This window comes from Aethalodelphis obliquidens, unplaced genomic scaffold (assembly GCF_003676395.1).
Source record: "Aethalodelphis obliquidens isolate GAN/ISIS:26980383/991018 unplaced genomic scaffold, ASM367639v1 scaffold26, whole genome shotgun sequence".
Classification (NCBI taxonomy): domain Eukaryota; kingdom Metazoa; phylum Chordata; class Mammalia; order Artiodactyla; family Delphinidae; genus Aethalodelphis; species Aethalodelphis obliquidens.
In genome coordinates this window covers 18,671,286-18,692,648 of record NW_020837970.1, presented here as the reverse complement: position 1 = coordinate 18,692,648, position 21,363 = coordinate 18,671,286, and the positions used below count along the sequence as shown (strand labels likewise).

General features: G+C 48.8%; 1 protein-coding gene across 6 annotated transcripts in view; it reads left to right on the top strand.

Annotated features, from left to right (window-relative positions):
* Nucleotides 1-18,489, top strand: part of HEXA (hexosaminidase subunit alpha) — a 34,159-nt gene extending 15,670 nt beyond the window's left edge. For 3 of the 6 annotated variants that reach the window (XM_027123531.1, XM_027123534.1, XM_027123533.1), the window contains 13 exons: nt 7,012-7,104; nt 8,822-8,887; nt 10,503-10,549; nt 11,102-11,212; nt 12,079-12,180; nt 12,667-12,799; nt 13,708-13,888; nt 14,830-14,916; nt 15,175-15,247; nt 15,911-16,094; nt 16,262-16,352; nt 17,049-17,153; nt 18,240-18,489. In XM_027123531.1, coding sequence (XP_026979332.1) covers nt 7,012-7,104; nt 8,822-8,887; nt 10,503-10,549; nt 11,102-11,212; nt 12,079-12,180; nt 12,667-12,799; nt 13,708-13,888; nt 14,830-14,916; nt 15,175-15,247; nt 15,911-16,094; nt 16,262-16,352; nt 17,049-17,153; nt 18,240-18,303 — 1,337 coding nt within the window. In that variant the 3' untranslated portion in view covers nt 18,304-18,489. Of the gene's footprint in view, nt 1-7,011; nt 7,105-7,175; nt 7,550-8,821; nt 8,888-10,502; nt 10,550-11,101; nt 11,213-12,078; nt 12,181-12,666; nt 12,800-13,707; nt 13,889-14,829; nt 14,917-15,174; nt 15,248-15,910; nt 16,095-16,261; nt 16,353-17,048; nt 17,154-18,239 lie in introns of those variants that run through there. The other 3 variants (XM_027123536.1, XR_003436456.1, XM_027123532.1) reach the window with 3 other exon arrangements.
* Nucleotides 18,490-21,363: the final 2,874 nt, after the last annotated feature.

Here is a 21,363-nt window from a genome sequence, read left to right as displayed (position 1 = left end):
GTGGCACGTGAGCTCAGTAGCTGTGGCTCAAAGGCTCTAGAGCGCAGGCTCAGTAGTTGTGGCACATGAGCTCAGTAGCTGTGGCTCGAAGGCTCTAGAGCGCAGGCTCAGTAGTTGTGGCACACAGGCTTAGTTGCTCCACAGCATGTGGCATCTTCCGGGACCAGGGCTCGAACCTGTGTTCCCTGCATTGGCAGGCAGATTCTTAACCTCTGCGCCACGAGGGAAGCCCCCCAGATTAAGTTTTAAAAGTAAAGGAAAAGAGAAAACTTTTAACTACAACTTTTACAAAAGAAGACAGAAAGGAGAATATTCAGGATTCACCTATGGGCTAGATGGATTGTATCAATATTTCTGAGTAGGTATTAGTAGTCTCTGGTGGGTGAAGAATCTTAGGACTTGTGGGAAGAGGCACCATGGTCCAGACTGAATCCAGCAGCACTATGGAGGGGCTCCAGGCTCAGGGCAGTTGGATTCTCAGACTCCCACTCTACAGGGAGAAGTCTGACAGGGGTGGTCTTGCCTCTTCCCTAGACACACCAATGCTCTTGTGTATCAGCTGCTTCCCAGGCTTGGAATACCTTTTCCCCTCTTGGTAGCTGGCAAACACCAACTCAGGGTTCAAGGTCCTGCTCGTAGGTCCCCTTCCAAGGTTAAGTCTCCCTCTCTGCCTCCGGAAAGAGGCAGCTATAATATCTACTGTAGCCTTTATCACACTGTTTTGTAATTGTTGTTTATATTCGTCTCTCCCACTAGACTGTGAGCTCCTCAAGGGCAGGGACCAGGGCTTGTTTTTCCTTTTAACTGCCCCAGCACCTAGAACAGGTCCTGATGCACAGTAAGTGCTCCATGTATCGTGGTTGGAATGAGTGGGAAATGAATGATTCCAAGGGCTCTCATTAGGCCAAGTACAGGGCGAGGAAGCCTAGAGGCCACGCATATGAAGCTGGGAGTGGCGAGGAGGGGGAGGGGGAGGGGTGGGGGCAAAGTAGGCGTGGAGAACCAGCGTTGGCCCCAGTGAGGAGAGTGCCAGGACTGCGGGGCAGGATAGACCTGAAAGAGTGGGATGTGCCAAAGGCTGGGTTGACTTCCCTAGTTTCCACACCAGAAGCCAAACCACATGCCACTTTATAACCAAAGTGAGTGGTGTTTTCTTTATGCTGCTGAGATTCTGTGAATTAAACACACTGATATGGTGGAAATGTTTTGATTCACAGAGGAGCAGGGTGGGTCGAGGGACAGGCTATTATGCACTGAGGTAAAGACGTGGCTTCTGGGTACCCTGTTGCAGGAATGAGTTCTCCCTTCCAGAGAAGTAGAAAGACCTGAATCTTCGGATCTGTGGACCTAGGAGTCTTCAGAGCAGTGTCTGAAAAGGCTCTTTCTGGATGTCTGAGTGTCTTTTTACTATTCCCCACCCCAGTCCCAGAACTTCAGAAATACTAGGTTTGGGTGTATAAAAGTAATCTCTACATTAACTGTTTGCCATTTATACCTGATTATTGTATAGCACAATCATTATGATATGCAGCATTAAATATGCATTTAAAAGTTCTAGCGTCATTCATTTTTTTTCCAGCAAACATTTATTGAATGACTACCGTGTGTCAGGCACTGGGAATACAAAGACACTGAGATAGGTCCCTGCTGTTGAGGAAATCACAGCCTTGGGGAGGAGACAGACAAATAAACAGCCTATATTAAGATATCTTTTATGAAAAATGTGTGTATATGTTGCTTCATGATCACATAGGAAGGTCTCTTAGGAAAGGGTGGGGGACTGATAGAAAGTTTTAGAAAAGGAAAAGCAGAGCTGTTTCTTAATCAGGTGAGATGTGGAGGCAATGAAAAGTTTGTTTCAATTGGAGGAAGCAATACATGCAGAGAAAAAGAGGGAGAAAATGTGGCATTTTCAGAGTTCTGTAAAGAGTTCATCGTGCTCGTGTGAGAGTTCCCCCACAGGAGCAGAGAAAGATGAGGGTCGAGTTCGTATAATCATCCAGCAGATTCTGCACTTTATCCTGAGAGCTGTGGGGAACCATTGTAGGCTTTTGAGCAGAGATTTTCATATTAAAAGATCACAAAGGATAAGAGATGGAAATGGGATATATATGGAGGCAGGGAGAGCAACTGGGAGATTTTTTTACAGTCCAGGTGAAAATTCACAAGAGGCTAAATTAAGGCATTGACCCAATGTGGGTGGGAAGATGGTGGTGACGTCAAGAGCCAGGAAGGATTCTGTAGTTATAACACTTAGTTGGGTCTTTCTTCTTAACTGCTGTAATCTCAGTGCTTAGCACAGGGTTTGGCACATAGACAGTCAATAAGTATGAGTGAATAAACTTGCGCTCTACTCAGAAGGATGGGAGAAGGAAGAGGTTTCTGGTCTGGGTAAATCAGTAGATGGTGCTGTTATCAAACTGAGAGAGAAGGTCAGCCAGGAAGAGGAATGAAGAGTTAGTTCAATTCCGTATTTAAGATTTGAAGTGCTTTTGAGACATTTGAGTGGAGGTACTGTATGACTCTAGAGCTCCAGAAGAGCTGGCATGGAAAGGTAGGTCTGAGAATCATCAGTCTACCATGGGAGTGGATGACATTGTCCGGAGAGCGTATAAAGTGAGGAGAAAAAGAGAAGTCTGGAACCCTGGGGATACCAGCACGTGGGGGTGGGTGAAGGAAAAGGAGAATGAGGAAGCATGTTCAAGGAGTTAGAAGGAAAACCAAGACAGAGCAGTGTCCCTTAAGCTAAGGGAGTTTAGTTTCAAGAAGGTCAGGGCTGTCTGCTGTCTGATGCTGCCAAGAGGTCCTGAAAGTGTTAGTACCGTGCTGCCTCTGAACAGCAGGGATTTTTGTGTGTTTTGATCACTGTTGTGTCCCCAGCACAGAATAGCCTGGCTCATAGTAAGCGCTCAGTAAATAACTTGAATGAATGAATGAATTTGTTGAAAAGGATCCCTTGAATTTAGCTGCAGAACTACAGGCCCTTGGTGAAGGCATTTTCAAAGGAGTGATGGTGAAGGAAGCCAGATTATAGTGGACTGAGGAGTAGAAAGCAGGTCAGGAAGTGGCTACAAAGAGAGGACTAAGGATGGCCAACTTCATGAGCACCTCTCGTGTGCTGGGCACTGAGCTAAGCACTTCACACGCTTTAACTCATTTAATCTTCTCAACAGCCCAATGGGGTAGGTACTGTCATGATCACCAGATGAAGAACCTCCAGCTCAGAGGGGAAATAACTTGCTCAGGGTCCCACAGCTAGGAAGTGTTAGAACCCAAATTTGAACCCAGATCTGTCTGACTTTGAAATTCAGCACTGAACTGCTCAGGCTCCATTTCCTCTAGAGTTTCTTTTGTAACTGGAAGGAGAGAGAAAGAGTGACTGTTTGAGATGACCTGGAGTCAAGACTAGGAAGACTTGCAAAGATTTTAATGCTGATGGGAGAGAATCAGCGAAAAGAAATAATTTGAAGATTTGGGGGGAAAGGGAGATAACTTATACAAGAGGAGCCTGAGGAGAGTTGCAGAGCACAGGTGAAGGGAAGCCCCTTCCACCAAGGTAGGAAAAGGAGAAGGTAAAGACCAGGTGTGAGTTGCAGGTATTTTTGTCAGGGAGGAGCAGGGAAGGTAGAGGTGGATGATTGCTGATTGTCAGCTGAGAGTAAAGGAGGTTGTGATCCAGTTATGGACTTGAAGAAAGTGGTACCAGTCTGAAATAGCTGTTGCAGAGAATAGAAGAAAGCAGTGGTGGAGAAGCAGATTTTCACGATTGGCATCAAGGGCCCAGCCAAGATGAGAGACCAGGATAGGTGCACGGAAGGCAGATGTTAGATTGATCCAGGTTGAGGGTTTTGCCCACTGTGTGCAACCGAAGACAGGGACAGGCTGTTGTGAGTATTGGCTAGATTGTGTTTGAGGTGATGGGTCACCACATCTAGGGCAGCAGTGAAGGAAGTGAGGATGGGAGAGGATTGAGAACAGAAAGGGAATGGAAGGATCATAGTACTGGCATCTGGACAAAGTTCAACAGCGGGATTTTGGTAGTAAAAGGGTCTAGGATTCCCTTGTTCTCGAGTTCCACATCCAGAGCTGACCTGTGATGAATAAGGCTAAATTGTGCTAAAAAGGGGGCACAAGGGTAGAAGACTAACCGTGGTTATCTCTTCAGAGAACAAGAGGGGTGCCAAAGATAACCTTTTTTTTCTTTTTGCTGTAAACACTTCTGGGCTGTTTGAATTTTTTTAACTTCTTAAATTAAAAAAAATACAAACTTTTCAGTGAACCCAAAGAAAAGAGCAGGCTTCCATGAAAGCATGGGGGATGAGGGAGCTGCAGAGATGGGAGCAGTGGTCTAGAATGGGACCCCGGAGTATGTGATCTGTCTGTGGAATCACGAAGTATGGGCTCTGAGGAGCAGCTGGGACCTGGTCCCACCCTGCCATTGTTTATCAGGGAGGAAGTGGGAGCCCCGAGACTCGCTCTGCTTGGCAGCGGCAGGGGCAGAACCAGAACTAACCCTTCCTGATCTCCCAGCTCAGTGCTCTGTTTTCCATGCTGCTTCCTGAGCACTTGAGGCTTCAGAATTTCCTGCTGTCCCACCCGGGCTCATTGCAAGCGTTCCCGTGCGATCGCTGGTGAGCAGGCTCTTTGCCAGACCCTGCTTCCCACACCTCAGTTCTTCCCAGCGCAGGGTGTGTGGGTGTTTGTAGAGGCGGCTGGCTTGTCCCCTGCCTATTTCCTGTTCTCTTCAGAGTGGCAACTTGGAGGCGGAAAACCACAATGATGGTCTCTATTTACATCCTTTAAATGACCCAGTGTCCCTCCTGTTTTGTCAGCTCTCACATCACTGCGTCCCCTGGTCCTTCCTCCTCAGAGCTTGTTTAAGCAGCAGCCATGACTCTGTGTCTTCTTTATCAGCCCAAACCCACGTGAGTCACTGAGAGCACTTAGGACGGGGCTTCTTCACCATGAGATTGGTGGTCAGGGGTGGAGGGATGAGCCCTTAAATTAAGGGCATTGTTCTAGGGGAAAAATCCTTTCATTTTTGTCAGATCTTCAAAGGAGTCTGGGACCTTCCCCACTAAAAGACCATGGATTTAGAGAATGGAGTATAGGTGTGTTTTAGAAAAACAAAAATATAATAACAACAGCAGTTAGATGTTTTCTTGTCTTCTAAGTAAGTTCAGATAAACCTGGTGTTTGTGCAGCCTCTCTCGTCATCAGGACAGTGACCGTGGCAGTTGCATATGAATAGTTGTGATTTCTCCTCAGTTTGGTAGACTGAGGTCCAGAGGATTAAGACTATACAGCTCAGGACTTTTGTCCTCTTTTGCATGCCCGCCTGGGTAGATGTGCACATGAGCTCTCCACACAATGATATTGGGGCTCCACAATGTGTGGGGTCAGGTGGGGATAAGGAGACAAGGGATGAGGCCGTGGTTGAAGGAGGGGATATTCTTTTATAGTTTTCTTCACGCCTGCCTCTCAGTGAAGTCCTCCTTGGTCTTTGGGGTTTGTAGAGATGGCCTGTCTGCTTAGAGAGCTTGGGATGGCCCTGCACATTCTGCTTTGAGCATGCTCTCTGCCCTGAAAGTCTGGTTGTCCTCCTGTGTTGTGGGGATGAGTCTTCAGGGTTTAGAATGGAGCTGTGAGTTGGCCCGTCCCAGAATAGCCTCAAATTCTCTTCTGCCTCCAGGGTTTAAGCAGGTATTGGTGTGGGGCAACAGGGTATTTACAGGCAGGGGAAAGCATATGTTTGCTCATTATGGTGGGAAAGGGCCCCTGGTTGGCTTGCTTCCTGGCCGGCCTGAAAGCCAAGATGCAGCCACGTGGTGTCGTGATCAGGAGATTTGAGCAGGCTTCCTTGAGATGGTTCAAGGCTCCCGGGTCCCTTCTGCCAGTTTGGTTTTGAATCCTCTCTCCCTGCTTTTTGCCAGGCCATCCTACCCCTGACTTTATAGTTCCATAGGAAGTCAGGGATGTTGAGGCGCCAGTGGGGATGAATGTGGCTCCAGAAAAAGAATAAGAGAGTGGGGGTTCACTGAGGCTCGGGCTTGGAGTGGTACCATCAGAACCACCCTGAAGGTCATGGAGAAGCACCAGTGGGAGGGTGGGAAGAGACAGTACATTCGTGTTTTGGCTTTTTTTTTTTTTCTTTTCCTGCGTAGACTGGGATCTGTTTAACGATATTAGATAGTATATAGTTGTCTCCTACTGGGTGGCTTTCCGCTGTTGGGAAGAAGTCTGCCTTGGACAGAGAACCTGTTTGGGAAGAGGAAGGAAGGAAGCAGGATGGGCTGGTGGCCACGTGCCTTTGCTGGAGTGCCCACTAGGTCATCTCAGGCCTCCTTTGCATAGGAGATCCTCCTGTCATCTGCTTCATCTGCTCACATTAGCTCCTGAGCCTTTACAAAGTTGGAAGCTTTCATCTGGAGCCCTCCAGAGCAGTGCTACTTCAAGTGCCCGTCTGCAATGAGATGAGAAGCATATGCACCAGAACGTAAAACTGTTCCCTTCAACAAGATAGCCTTGTTATGAAAAATTGTTAGACCTAAACAGTGTGTTTGCCCTGACATAGTTGCCTCACATTCTGGAGTCATGTAAGCTTCCTATCTGGTGACCCACCAGTAACACCGTCTGCAGATCAGCAGCTAATCTGCAGACCACACTTTGACTAGCAGTACTCTAGAGCCACCTTTAGTTCAGAAGCAGTTGTTGAGGTCTTGGAATCATGTGCTTGGCCTCTACAAGTCAGAAACAGAGAGCCCGGTTACAGAGCTGCTGCCAGGTCAGTCATACACGGGCCAGGCGGGTTACTGGGGAGAGCGGAGCACGACCAAAGTGACCAAGTTGAACAGATGACTAGGCAGTGCCAAGGGCAGATCCGTCCCCTCCCCCTTACCACAGGCACACAAGCTGAAGGGACCAGAGCCAGCAACCCTTCTGTAGGGCCTTAGTTTTGCCTGTTGTTTCTGGTGGCAGGTCAGCCTCACTGAGTTCATCCTGTCCTTGCAGGAAAATGGCATATGTCAGAGAAGAATTCGTTGGTTATCCTTGTTGTCACTCCTGGATGTGACCAGTTTCCTTCTTTGGAGTCTGTGGAGAATTGTAAGTACCGCCTTGTTCCCTGTTTGAGAAGAGAAAGAGCACTTGTCTGGAGCTGTAACTCCAGATGGCCTGGCCTAAGTTGTGGATGCTACGCCTGGAGCCCTCCATGAGTGTGGGGACCAGGGCTCACCAAGTGCCCAGAGCGGTCAAAGGTGAATTTTTCCTATGCAGTCTAACCAGCATCTGACAGTTGGCTGTGAACATCACACTGGCTATTCACTGAGTCCCACAGGACACCTGCCTTCTGGACTGAATATAATCCCACTGGCATTTTAGGAACTTGTACACTTTGCTGATTTGCTCTAAGAGACCCTACCCTGGGAAGAGAAGGAGTTTTCGGCCGTTTGAACCAAGATGAAGTCAAGGCGTTGGTTCTGTGGCTGCCACCCGACTTCCCTGAGCAGCGGCATTTGGGGACGTCTCAGTCTGCAAAGCGAACATTCAGGTCTTGGCTTCTTCCTTACATTCCTGATGGAGTAGCTGAAGCTTGGAGACAAAAGGACAGGAGGGTGATTTCAAAGGCTCTGGGAATGTCGTAACCTGGACTCACACCTCCAAGCATCCCTCTCCCCTTCATACTTGGAGCTAAAGCCTGGCAGGAATTATGTTTCCGGTGGGGAAACTGACCCACAGGGTGGGTGGTGCTTTGTAGAGGAATCTGTACCTGCCTGCCCCTCCTCACACACTGTCTTCCAGGGCCTCGGAGCCACTGGGTGACCACCCTCCCACTGTGGCCCCAGGCCTGAGTGCAGCCTTGCTTGCTCAGGGAACGCCTCCCCTTTGAAAGAAAAAAAAAATGTTAGGTTTTTTTTTTTTTTTTTTTTTTTTGGCCGCACCGTGTGGCATAAGGGATCGTAGTTCCCCGACCGGGGATCAGACCCACGCCCCCTGCAGTGGAAGTGTGGAATCTTACCCACTGGACCACCAGGGAAGTCCCTTGTTGTTATTTTTTGTTTTATAATATATTGCATTTTTATTCCTAAATGAAAGAGAACTATCCATATATAACGGAAAAATCCACATGGGTGACAGCTTATCTTTTTTTTTTTTTGAATTTTATTTTATTTTTTTATACAGCAGGTTCTTATTCATCTATTTTATACGTATTAGTGTATATATGTTAATCCCAATCTCCCAGTTCATCCCACCACCACCACCACCACCCCTCCCTGCTTTCCCCCCTTGGTGTCCATACATTTGTCCTCTACATCTGTGTCTCTATTTCTGCCTTGCAAACTGGTTCATCTGTACCATTTTTCTAGATTCCACATATATGTGTTAATATACGATATTTGTTTTTTCTCTTTCTGACTTACTTCACTCTATATGACAGTCTCTAGGTCCATTCATGTCTCTACAAATGACCCAATTTCATTCTTTTTATGGCTGAGTGATATTCCATAGTATATCTATACCACATCTTCTTTATCCATTCATCTGTCGATGGACACTTAGGTTGCTTCCATGACCTGGGTATTGTAAATAGTGCTGCAGTGAACATTGGGGTGCATGTGTCTTTTTGAATTATGGTTTTCTCTGGGTATATGCCCAGTAGTGGGATTGCTGGATCATATGGTAATTCTATTTTTAGTTTTTTAAGGAACCTCCATACTGTTCTCTTGTTGTTATTTTCTAATCCAAGGATTTGCACAGAACATGTGATTGTAATCTGAGGGTAGAAATCCTTAACCAAATGGGGTCATTTCTATCATTTCAGACACCCTGACCGTAAATGATGAGCAGTGTTTCCTCCTCTCAGAGACTGTCTGGGGCGCCCTCCGAGGTAACAAGATGGGGCTGACACTGGGAGAGAGAGAAGGATGATGTGGGAAGGTCGACCCTGGTGGGGTAGGGGGCAGGACTAGGGGCCCAGCGAACACCCCCACCTTAGGAAGCTTGCTTTATGGACCAGTTGGAGTATTTCCCCAGCTCCCTGAAGGGAGTATTCTTACCGCTGTCTCCAGAAGTTGACAGGTGTCAGCCTGTGCGGGGGCAGCCACTCCCCTGGGCAGGTGCTCTGGGGAAGCAGGGGGCAGGCAGCTGGGGAGAGAGGCCCACTCTGCCACAAGCACTGCTTGTTCAGCTCTCCTTTCAGACACATGATCGGAAAGGTTCTTTAAAAACTAGATCAAAAGGAATAGATAAATGTCAAAAAAGAGGTAAAGAGTGGTAAAATATGTAGAACTCTATTATTTGGGGAGAAAATGAGAACTTTGCTAGCTAACGGGTGATAGGCCCCCCTGCCCTTCTTCTGGGCTTACTGAAAAGGTATTCGGTCCCTAGATACAGACTTAGCCAAACAACTCTGACCGCTTTTGGTAAAAGGTCTGCTGGTGAACGATGAGAGAAATTCTCACTGAACTCCAAACGTTGTTTTGGTTTGTCTTTGTTCCCCAGCTTCTCCTCCCCTCCCCTGTGTTTTGGAGAAACAGCATGCCAACTCCCCTTTCTACCTCTTGTAGCTTTTGTGTGGGTGTTAACTATTAGGCAGGTTAAGGTAGGGGAGATCTGGGACCCCGAGTGCTAGGCGTCAGAGTCAGACTGGAGAGAAGCCCAGATGGTACACTGGAAGTCTGCCTCAAATGAGCTACTGAGTGACCATGAAAGTCTCACAAATTCTTAAATTCTGAAAACTTAGGATTCTGGGAATCCTTCACAGGGCTTCTGCTGGATTTTCAGAAGTGAGGCCCCAGCTGTTGAGAACATCTAGTGCTCTGGACTCAGCATGCCTGCCCTTGGGCTTTGCTGGAATCTAGGAGTCTGTGTCCAGTCTTCTGGGGCAGTTGCTGCCTGCCACACCTCAGCTCCCTATAGCTGGTTCTCTTCTCAGGCTCTGAAGAGGAAAAGTGGAGGCTTCTTTGTCTTCTAAGTCCAGCTGTGGACCCACAAGTTTCTGACTGAGTTTATGAAACTCAAGTCAATGATCACATTCTCACAATTCAGTCTGGGAGAAGTGAAGGGGCAGCAGATTGGGGGCCCCTTTTTCTCAGCTCCCTTAGCTCCTGATGGGTATTATCCATGGAAAGCTTTAACCCCTTGTGAGCTGGCCTGTCCCTGCGTCTGTCCTCATGGGCACACATCTTGGCCTCTCTTCTTAATATCTTTGTAAATTCAAGGCTTAGGAAGTATAGATAAGAGGCATGTGGGTTAGTGTATTGCTACGAGGGGCACAAAAACCCCTCACGCTGCCACCTCCCCAAATAAAATACAGAGTAAAAATAGAGACTGGCTTCCTACTATCCCCTTTTCGTAACTGTTGAGAACCATCAAGCCTACACTAGATCCCCTTTCACTGTGTGCCCAAGCACTGTGCCGTGCCACGTGGGAACCTTCCAAATGGTTCCAACTCTTTACCCACCTCCCTAAGTCTTTCCATCTGCCTCTCTACTTCCCTGCAGGTCTGGAGACTTTTAGCCAGCTTATTTGGAGATCTCCTGAGGGCACGGTGAGTGTGGGCCCTCAAAAAGGGCTCCTTTTAAATCTCTGGGACACACACACACACACACACACACACACAAAATCTCTGGGGTTTGCTCCCAATGTTGAGAGTCCTGGAAATATCTTATTTTACCTTAAACAGAGTCCTGGTGGCTTAAGATGGCCCCAAAAAAGAGTATTCAAGGAGATATGGATGGAAACTGGTTTGGTAGATTTTGCCAGTTGGGGTATAACTTAGTTTCCCTGAGTCATTGTTTAGACATGACCTTGAGACCACACTGCTTTGAAGAAAATATTAACAGTCAGTGAAAATTTGGAATGTGTGGGCTGAGTGGTATGTGGGACACCTGTATTTGGCTGGCATGGGACAGTTGCTCTCTGGACAGGTACCTGCTTATGGTCATTGAGGTAGAGGTGTGCGGTGTTTGTGGAGACAGTTACCCTGCAGAATAGTCACAGGTTGGCTTTTCAGGGATCTTGGAAGACTTTTCTCATCCCCCTCCACCCCACTGGTGAATTTCCTTTGAATCTTAACATGTTCAGTGTTTGGTCCACACAGTTCTACATCAACAAGACGGAGATTGAGGACTTCCCCCGCTTCCCTCACCGGGGCTTGTTGTTGGATACGTCTCGCCATTACCTGCCACTGGCTAGCATCCTGGACACTCTGGTAACCAGGCCTTAAGGCCTTCTTTGCCCTCAGGGTTCTGGGGTAATGGGACAACAGATAGATCAGGTGCCATATTCTTAAAGAGTTACAGAGAGAATGTGCATAACTTAGTGAGCTCCCGGGAAAAATGTAAAAGATGACCTGCTCTAAGATTCAAAAAAATAACAAGAGTGATTTAAACCTACCCCATTTGGCTACTGAGGACCAATGTCCAGGCTATCTCCAGCGATGCAGGAAGTGGTTTGGGGAATTGACTAAGCAGAGCTAACTTTAGTTAGTATAAAGTCATAGGAAAGAGATGTCCAAAAGCCTTAGCTGGGGATGGTCCTCACTGTCTTGAATTTGATGGGCAGTCTGACCTGACAGTTGCTGATCTAGCTCACGTGTCTAACTTTTCCTTTGCTCTCCTGATGGAACCAAAGACGTGGACACATCCACCAGTTTTGGCATCTGAGATTTATGGATCATGGGGCTACTAAATTCACAACAGACCTCACCGTCTGGATAAACACTAGTCAGACAACCCAAAACAAATGGCAGGAGGAAATATTAGTTTTCAGGGTATTGTGGGGCTTTCTGAAGACCCCAGGGTACCACGGAGCTGCAGCCCTCCTCTCGATGTGACCATAACTCATCCCCCAAAGAGGAGATACTACTTCTGTCGGCCATCTTTGCATGTGCAGGGTCTTCCCCTTCCCTCCATGCCAGGCGCAACCCGATGCGAAGGTTTGATAGGGAGAACCCGTGAACACTTAGCAGGAAGCTGGGCAGGTCGAGCCTGTTAACGTGTGTGGAGCAGCCTGCCAAGCTTGGGGCTGAAGCCGGAGAAGTTGTGCTGAGTTAACTGTGCGTGCTCTGACCTACAGGATGTCATGGCGTACAATAAATTCAACGTGTTCCACTGGCATCTGGTCGATGACCCTTCCTTCCCATATGAGAGCTTCACTTTTCCAAACCTCACCAAAAAGGTATGCCTTAATTTCGCCCAGACCAAGTTGATGGCTTGAAGTCTGAACCTGGCTATGGCGCCCTGCTGGCAAGGACACCAGCTCTCCTCCTAACCAGCCAGTTTTAGGGACACACTGACATATAGGGGGCAGGCACTGGATTTGGAGTCAGGAGACCTGAGTTCAGGTCCAAACTACACCATTAATTTGCTCTGTGACCTTCAGGAGAGAATCTCTCCTGGTCCCATCTTCTTTTTATTTATCTATATTTGGTTAGCTGGGCATAATGACTACCTTATTCATCTCACTGGCATCACGGCACTGAGATAAGATAGTAGATGTGACAGCTTGTGGGAAATTATGATAAAGTTCCTTGAAGACCCCTGATACCAAAGGGCTCTTGGTAGATTTTCTGATATCCAGGGGAGTCCAGAAGGCATTTTGAGTATCCTTTCCTCTGCCAGCCTTCAGGAAATGAGGTCCTGAATGGTGTTCTGTACCTTCCAGGGGTCCTACAACCCTGCCACCCACATCTACACAGCACAGGATGTGAAGGAGGTGATTGAATATGCGCGGCTTCGGGGTATCCGTGTGTTGGCAGAGTTCGACACTCCCGGCCACACTCTGTCATGGGGACCAGGTAAGAATAATGTCTGGAGGTGGAGGGAGGCTACTGATTCCCCTCAACGGGACTTTAGGATATTGGCTCTTGGATGTAGCATGCCTCAGCCTTGGTCTCTGGAAGAATGTTTTCCATCAACTTTTTCCACTGGGAATTTAGATAGGCAGAATTTACTTTGGGTGAAGGAGGCCGCTTCTGACTATTAAAATATGGGCGGGGACTTCCCTGGTGGCTCAGTGGTTAAGAATCCGCCTGCCGACGCAGGGGACACGGGTTCGAGCCCTGGTCCAGGAAGATCCCACATGCCGCGGAGCAACTAAGCCCGTGCGCCACAACTACTGATCCTGTGCCCTAGAGCCCGCGAGCCACAACTGCTGAAGCCCGTGCACCTAGAGCCTGTGCTCTGCAACAAGAGAAGCCACCGTAATGAGAAGCCCATGCACCGCAACAAAGAGTAGCCCCTGTTCTCTGCAACTAGAGAAAGCCTGTGCACAGCAACAAAGACCCAATGCAGCCAAATAAATAAATAACAAGGGCAAATTCTTCTCAGACGTCCTTGCCTCATGATGCCCTTGTAGGTTGTTGTGCCCTAGCGTGGAAGAAAGATTTTGCCAGTTTTGCTGGATCAGGCTCTCTGCTTTTCTGCCCATAGGCTATGTGAGGGCAAATTTTGGGACCAAGGGTGACCCCTGCTGGAAGAGTGTGTCAAGGCAGGAGTATGTGTGTGACAGTTGTCTGTGTAGGATTGTGGACATACTTGTATTTCTTTGATTGTCACTAAATGCTCATAATTACCAGTGTCTGTGAATGCCTGAGTGTTCCTGTCTGTGTGCATGTAATGTCTGAACGTGATTGTCATCATGTATATGACTGTATGTGGGGTCTGTGTATTTGTGACACTAGTGTGAGGTTCTCTATTGCCTTAGGTGTCCCTGGATTATTAACTCCTTGCTACTCTGGGTCTCACCCTTCTGGCACCTTTGGGCCAGTGAATCCCGCTCTCAACAATACCTATGAGTTCATGAGCACGTTCTTCTTGGAGATCAGCTCTGTCTTCCCAGATTTTTATCTTCACCTTGGAGGAGATGAGGTTGACTTCACCTGCTGGTATGAGCCCTGTGACCTTCCCATCCTGGCCTGATGAACTGCCTACTCAGAGTAGAGGTTAGCCCGTGAGAAGCTACCTGTCTCAGGTGTTCCTCATCTGTCTCCATCCTGATGGCTCAGGTCTTTGGCCTTTTCTCTCTCCACCTACAGAGAGGCCCTACCTGATTTTGGCAAGGCTGTGAATGTAAAACTCTCCTTTCCTCTTGTCATAGCCTTGAGATATTTACAGAAAAACCAGCTCTGGGCACAGAATTGTCTTGGGAAAATCAGGATAGAGAAAAACAATCCCTGCTTTTGGCAGCTTAAAATAGTCTGGTTGAAGAGACAGGACACATATGAATTTGAGGCTAATATATGACAGTGTCTAGTTAGTATTACATTGTAAGCTTCCAACCCTCAGATCTGCTTAGCTCAAAAGAGGCTCAGGGGCTTCTTGGCGAAGTGGGCACTAGCGCTGGATCTGAGGAAAGAGTGGAGGAGGGGAAAAACAAAATGTAGACCTTGTGGGGTAAGGGAGCTGCAATGGGTGACAGACAGCAATGCTTGTATCCAACTGGAATAAAGAATAAATACTAAGGGAAAAGCAGACTGTGCCCAGGGTGTGGGAGGTAAGAGACAGAAGACAGAATCCAGTGTGCCGGAGCCCCAAGCCTAGACCTCAGAACCACGTGTCATAGCCCAGAGAGATTGATATGTGTTCTCTTTGAGGGTGAACTTGAAGCTCTTCAGATCCAGACTCAGCCTTTCTCAGCCTATGTCAGTGGCCCCCGTCATTTAACTTTGTTTAGCCACACCTCCCAAATTTGTGGCCTCTTGAGATCCTCAGTCGATTGGTTTTTCAGGTGAAAAAAAGGAGTTGTGGGAGGCCAGGTGATACATCCCCAAGCTCTGGGCTTTGAGGATGTCAAAAGAATTAATCTTCATTTTCTTTTGGGATTCAGGAAGTCCAACCCAGATATCCAGGCCTTTATGAAGAAGAAAGGCTTTGGTGACGACTTCAAGAAGCTGGAGTCCTTCTACATCCAGACGTGAGGAAGGAGGGGGGGAGGGCAGGGTCCCTGGGGGTCAACTCCTGTGAAGTCCTCACTTTCCATAGCAGGACCAGGACCTGCTGGACCACTCTCTGGGCCCCTGAAGGGGTCCTTTGTCATGTCCTTTCGTTGGAGTGGTTGATTCCCACCTGGTCAGTCAGGAATGGGCCCCTAAGCAGGCTCAGCCCCCAGGGCACTGGCACCTGTAGCACAGAGCCTGTCTGAACTGAGCAGACATTCCCTTTACTCTTTAAGGCTGCTGGACATCGTCTCTGCCTATGGCAAGGGCTACGTGGTGTGGCAGGAGGTGTTTGATAATAAAGTAAAGGTGAGCCAGGGGCAGAGAGAAGGGGCCACCCTCGGTGCCTCCCATTGGTCTCCCATCCCTTCCCTGCTCCTGTGCGGGTACAGAGGTCTGAGCCCTGGGTGTGGGTATCAGGGCCTCCATCTGTCTTCCCTCACTGTGAACTGAACGAGTTATTTCTGCTGCTAGGTTACTTGGGATTCCTGAGACTGGCATGATGGGTTGGGTTTTCCTGCCTGTGTCATAGACTAGGATCTTCCAGGTCTGCGAGCAGGGCTACCTTCTCCTTCATTGTTGAGCACTAAGATCCCAGCTTCCTGCCACGTCAGGGGCTCTGCAGGAACCTCGTCCCGTCCTCAGAAGCATCTGGAGATGCTTGGACATGGTAGCTCCTGATCTGTTGAGTCTCCTGGGCCCCACTGCTTTTCTCCCTTAGCTCACAGCTGGTGTTACTATCTCAGTGTAGACAGGGAAGCTGCAGAAGGACTGGGGGAGAGGCAGCAGGGAGCTCTCCTAGGGCCTGTGGGACCCTCGGCCTCTGCACTGGGCTAGAAACTCAGTTATTAGGAGTCACAGAGAAATGCTTTGCTGCTGGGGAGCAGAGGGAACACACACCCCTTGGCCTGGGTTGCTTGCATAACACTGTGGCCCGGGAATCTCCTACTGCCCTTTGACCTTTCCTGACAGGTTCAGCCAGACACAGTCATCCAGGTATGGCGAGAAAAGATGCCTGTAAGGTACACGAAGGAGATGGAACTGGTCACCAGTGCCGGCTTCCGGGCCCTGCTCTCTGCCCCCTGGTACCTGAACCACATAACTTATGGCCCTGACTGGAAGAATATCTACATGGTGGAGCCACTGGCATTTGAAGGTAAACAGGGAGCTCTCCTTGCTGCCAAAGGCGGTTGAATGGGATACAGGGCGGGAGGCAGGAGATTCTGGGCTGGACATTGCGGGTCAAGAGACGAAATGACCTATCTGAGGAGTGGGCCATGTTGGGAAGGCGGTAGAGGCCTGTGGTTGCTTGTTTTCCCTCAGGTAGCCCTGAGCAGAAGGCTCTGGTGATCGGCGGAGAGGCCTGTATGTGGGGAGAGTATGTGGACAGCACAAACCTGGTCCCCAGGCTCTGGTAAGGGCTACCTGGGGACGTGGAGGGTTGGGCCTGTGGGCGTGGGTTCTCCCTCACAGGCTCAATCCCGTCCAGCCTCACCCAGCTGAGCACCCTCCTTTCAGGCCTGGGAGAGAAGGGGCATCGCAGTGTTGCCCCTGTTTGTATGTAAGTCACCTCCCGCCTGACTTGCGTATTTACTCCTCCAGCCCATAGATGTGTCGGATGGAGACTGTTGTCCCCATTTCACAGATAGAGATGAGGAGTCCTGGAGAACATGTTGAAAGAATGTTGCTTTCGGGATGGCTTGCCCAGGATCCAACCCTGAAGTGCATGGCCCTGTGATAAGACTCCTCTATGCTGTCTCCTCAGAGGCTGCAGCCCCTCACCAAGTCTGGTTGGGTGTATAGAGTTTACATTTTGAGAACAGCTGCTCGGCCACTGTTGTATCCGTGTTCACGACGCCTTTAAGACGTACTCTGGTTCCCATGTGTTTGGGAGAGGAGGAGATGGGATCACGATCCCCATTTTGCTGAAGATGGAGCTGGGCCCTAGAAGTCCCTGTGAGCCCTCCAGCCGGCTGTCACTCTGATTAAGGTGTTGATCACGTCTCTTGGCCCCGAGCTAGTCCAGGGTACCTAAACAAGAGGCTGTGGGTGTCCAGCACCCTTGCCAGGGATCCAGGGCCCAACCTGGTGCATGTCCCCTTTCCTGCAGGCCTAGAGCAGGGGCTGTTGCCGAGAGGCTGTGGAGCAACAAGATGCTGACCAACCTGGACTTTGCCTATAAACGTTTGGCACACTTCCGCTGTGAGCTGCTGAGGTACGCAGGCCATGGGCAGGTTGGGGGCTGAGGACCCCTACTGACAGGAAAAGAATACTGATAATAGCTAACACTTGCAGGGGCATACTGTGTGGGGCAAGCCGTGCGCTCAGCCCTCTGCCAGCATTGCTTCATTGAATCTTTACCATAACCCTATGAGGGGGATGTAGTTTTATCCCCATTTCAGAGGTAGGCAGCTGACGCACAGAGCAGTTAAGTAACTTGCCCAAAGTTGCTCAGAACCAGGATATGAACCAGGCTGACTTCAGAGTCTGCGCTCGTAGCCATGGCCATGATTTTATGGGTTCTCATGACACCTGTGCCCCTGTTAGGATGGGCCTGCGTAAGATGGTCATTTCCCTGATTCATTCACTTACTAGGTCTTGAGGCCCTAGGGGAAATAGCCTAGTAGAGAGGGGAGTCCCAGGCTGAGAGCCAAGCATGGTGGGGTCTAAACCTCAACTGTCTGTAATTTACTGGGCGACTTTGAGCTAGTTCCTTACCATCTCTGAGCACATAACTTATTTGGGTAATAAAGGAGGCATGCCTAGAGGTACCCTAAGGAGATTGGTCAGGTCCTGGAACTTGTGAGGCTGAGACCTAAGGATGGGATTTCATGTCCACACCCAGTGCGTGGGCTGGACAGTGCCTCGGTTCCCCCCCTCACCACATTTACAGAGTTTTAGAGCCATTAATGGGGCCTCCGTGGGCCAGGAGCACTGGGCACCCCTTAGGCATCCAGCTTTTTTCTAAAGAGACTGAGTTATTTGGAGCTGGGGCACAGAAACAGGCAAGTTAGAAATACAGAGGTGTTCCTCAAGGTTCCGGGGTGTCCCTGTATCAGAATCACCTGGGGCACCTGTTCAGATTGCAGATTCTTGCCAACACACGGCCCCACCCCAAGCAAGAATCTCTGGAAGTGAGACCCCCCCCCCAAGGAATGTTGGTGTCTAGTGGCGGATTGAAATCCACTGAACTGGGGGAAGGGGAGACCATTGGTTGTGGTAGAGAAGGTGTTGCTGGGGCCCAAGACCGACCCCCTTCCGAGGGGCTCATCTCGCCCTGTTTCTTTACGTCCTCTCGCAGGCGGGGTGTCCAGGCCCAGCCCCTCAGCGTAGGCTACTGTGACGTGGAGTTTGAACAAACCTGAGCAAGTACCCCAGGCACCGAGGAGGGTGCTGGCCCTAGGAGAGCGGTAGCGGGGCCAGGCTTCCACTGTACCGCCCCCCCCAGGGGACGGGGCCCCTTGCCTACGTGCCTGTGTGCCTGGAGACAAGGGGGCTGGTGTTGGTGCTGGTGTCCAATAAAGAGTGATGTGGTGTTTTTCTATAATGAATGTGGATTACCTGTGTGAAAAAAAATGTGAGTGGCCCTCGGGTAAGGGAGCTGCCAGAACTGGCCGCCTGCCCCTGAGGGTGATAGGGCTCAGCAGGGCCCCAGCCAGGTTGGGCTCAGTATCTGCCCCTGGAGGGATCTTATAAGTTGAGAGCTGGGAATGAAACCTGTAGCCTTTGTGCTGTCCTGCTCCACCTGAGTTATGATGCCTCTCCAACCCCACACATAGTCCAGACACATACCCCATCCTTAGACTCATCACTTAGACCTCCAAGGCTTCTGTAGACAGAAGACACCATAGGGGACCAAAGAAGTTCTGGGAAGCAGCAGGGGCTCCAGCCCCAACCTGGTCACAGAATAGCCCCTCCCCAATGCATACTCACAAACTTCCCTCCCCTAGAGCTTCTCTTCTGCTTTGCGTTTCTTGTTACTTCAACTGCATGCAACCATTATTAAAGACTGAACACATACTATGGTCTTGGCACTGTGGTAGGTGCCAAGAATTTGAAGAACTTAGTCCCCAGAGGCCCTGTTCAACTCCCCAAAATGGCAGCAACTTCCACCCCTCCTCCCGCCCATTTTCAGTCCAGTAGCATCTTCTCAGAGAATTGATGGCGCAGCTGAGACCATGACAGGGAAGCCCCTGGGGGACCAAGAGGTGGGCATGTGGCTCTGGAAGAGTGTCTTTGCACAAGTTGACCAGTTTTCCGTAGGAGGAACTGGCTCATCGTGGACCCAGACTTCCCCCTAGTGGTTTCATGTTCACCAGTGACAGTGCAGCCCAGAGGCTGGGCAGTAGTGGACAGCAGCTGTTTTAGATGAGGATTTCTTTGACCATTGTTTTTTTCTTCTACCTGGTCCTGGGCTGCAAGGACAAAGGAGAGGTCCCAGGCATTTCTTTCAGAAAGTTTCCAATCTAGTGGATACAGAAACTTGGGGAAGGCAGGCCTGAGAAGGGATCTCAGTAAAATGTGGTCCTTAAATAGCATCCTTCAGTCCCTTGATCATGCTCCTTTGGGGACTTGGTTGGACATACACCAGCCTGGCCTTCTTGCACTGTTACCATAGGGGCAGGTTGGGTACCTTCTACCTGCAGAATCCTCTAGGGAAGGGGTATTCACACAGCCCAGATAAGCCGAGCCCAGGGCTCTGGCCTGGAGAGACATGAGCTAAGGCTCTACCATCTGTACCCACCAAAGCAGCACCCTTACTCTCTATTACCCGGAGAAGCCTTTGGGGTAGTCCCAGGCAAGGACCTGCAGAAATGCTGCTATACTTCAAGTGCCCCTGCTTCCTTTCTGATCATAACTGGAATATTGCTATTGTTTGGGATAAAAAGATCAGACACTAAGTTGTAAGTCTCAAGTCAATGAAGGAAGAGACCATGAAAACACTTGTATTAAAGCAGTAAAGGTCTATGATTTCTTACTCGTCTCGTAAACATTTTCTTTAATGTTATTTTTACAATTAAAAAAATCAGTGTGGCCTGATCAAGTGGTGGGATGTGCTGATCCCCAGCCTCCACCACTGCATCTCGGGGCCCACTGATCATGACAGCATTTACCTGAAGGTCATCATCAGACCTTGAACTGCTGACAGGTCAGAGACAGTGCCCGTAGCAACCGCCCAGTCGGTTCCGATGCACAGAATCACTGCTTCCCCACCTCATCTCCCGTAACCTGTCCCACCCTGCGCTGGGCCAGGCTCCTCTGGCCTGCTTGTGTTCTCTGTTCACCACCAGGGGGCGGGGAAGTGCCTGGACTGATTTCCTGGCTCTAGTTATCTTTGGGCACAAAGGGTCCGCCCCTGCTCTCCTCTGAATCTCCTAAGGATGCAAAGCAGCCTTAACGGGAATATAAGTAAAGGAGTGAATGGAGGCTGGGAGGACATCCACCTCCTTGGTAGGAGTTGAGGCAGTGAGCCAGGTACCCCTCCCTTCTTGGAAACCTGATGTTTTGAGGTGCACCTCCGTGGATTAGCATAGGAATAGGATAGCAGAGGACTTGGGAGCACAGGTGCTCCATAGCACTAGTGACGGGGGACACAGCAAGGGGCGAGGAAAGCCAAATGATACTTGGCTCTCCAAGGGACAGGTGAAAAAAGGATTCTATGATATAGATTGAATTTAACTGATATCAGTGTAGATGTACACGCCTAGTGGCAACATTGCTAGCACTCTAAAGTTGAGATTTTTATAGTTTTTGTCAATATCACTTGCAAGATTAATCAGTACAGGCTGTGACAATTGTGTATCATGTGCTTTTTTTTTTCCACTAAGAAAGAAAATAAGTAGGAATTGTCTTTGTCTTAAAATCATTCTGTATTTTTTCCTTTATAAATAAACACTGAAAGTTTGAAAATCAGTGTCCCTTTATACTGTTAATAAATATATAAATAATATAAATACATATAAACTACCTTCAGTGAAACATTTACTTGTTAATTTTTTTTCAATACTGCTGACTCTAACTATATATGAATCTTCACAGTTGTTTTTTAAAATCCTTTTTGAAGTAGCCCTGTGTGTGTGTGTATGTGTGTGTGTGTGTGTGTGTGTGTGTGTGTGTGTGTGTGTATTTTCCTGCATTTTTCAGTGAGGTTTTTAAAAATGGAAATGTCCATGAACCTTGCTTATTTTCACAGTAACAGCCATATTCTATCCACATCCATGTTAGGTCTTCCCTGCCACAGTAAGAACTTTTATTTAATGATTTCAAATGTTTCAAACAGAATACTGTAGAGAATAAAATAATACACACAGTATAACCACCACTCAGCTTTATCACATCTCAATAGTTGTATTTGCTTCAGATTTTTCTTTTTAAGAGATGAAACATTATATATGTCCCCCTTCCCAGTTCCATTCTCTTGCTTC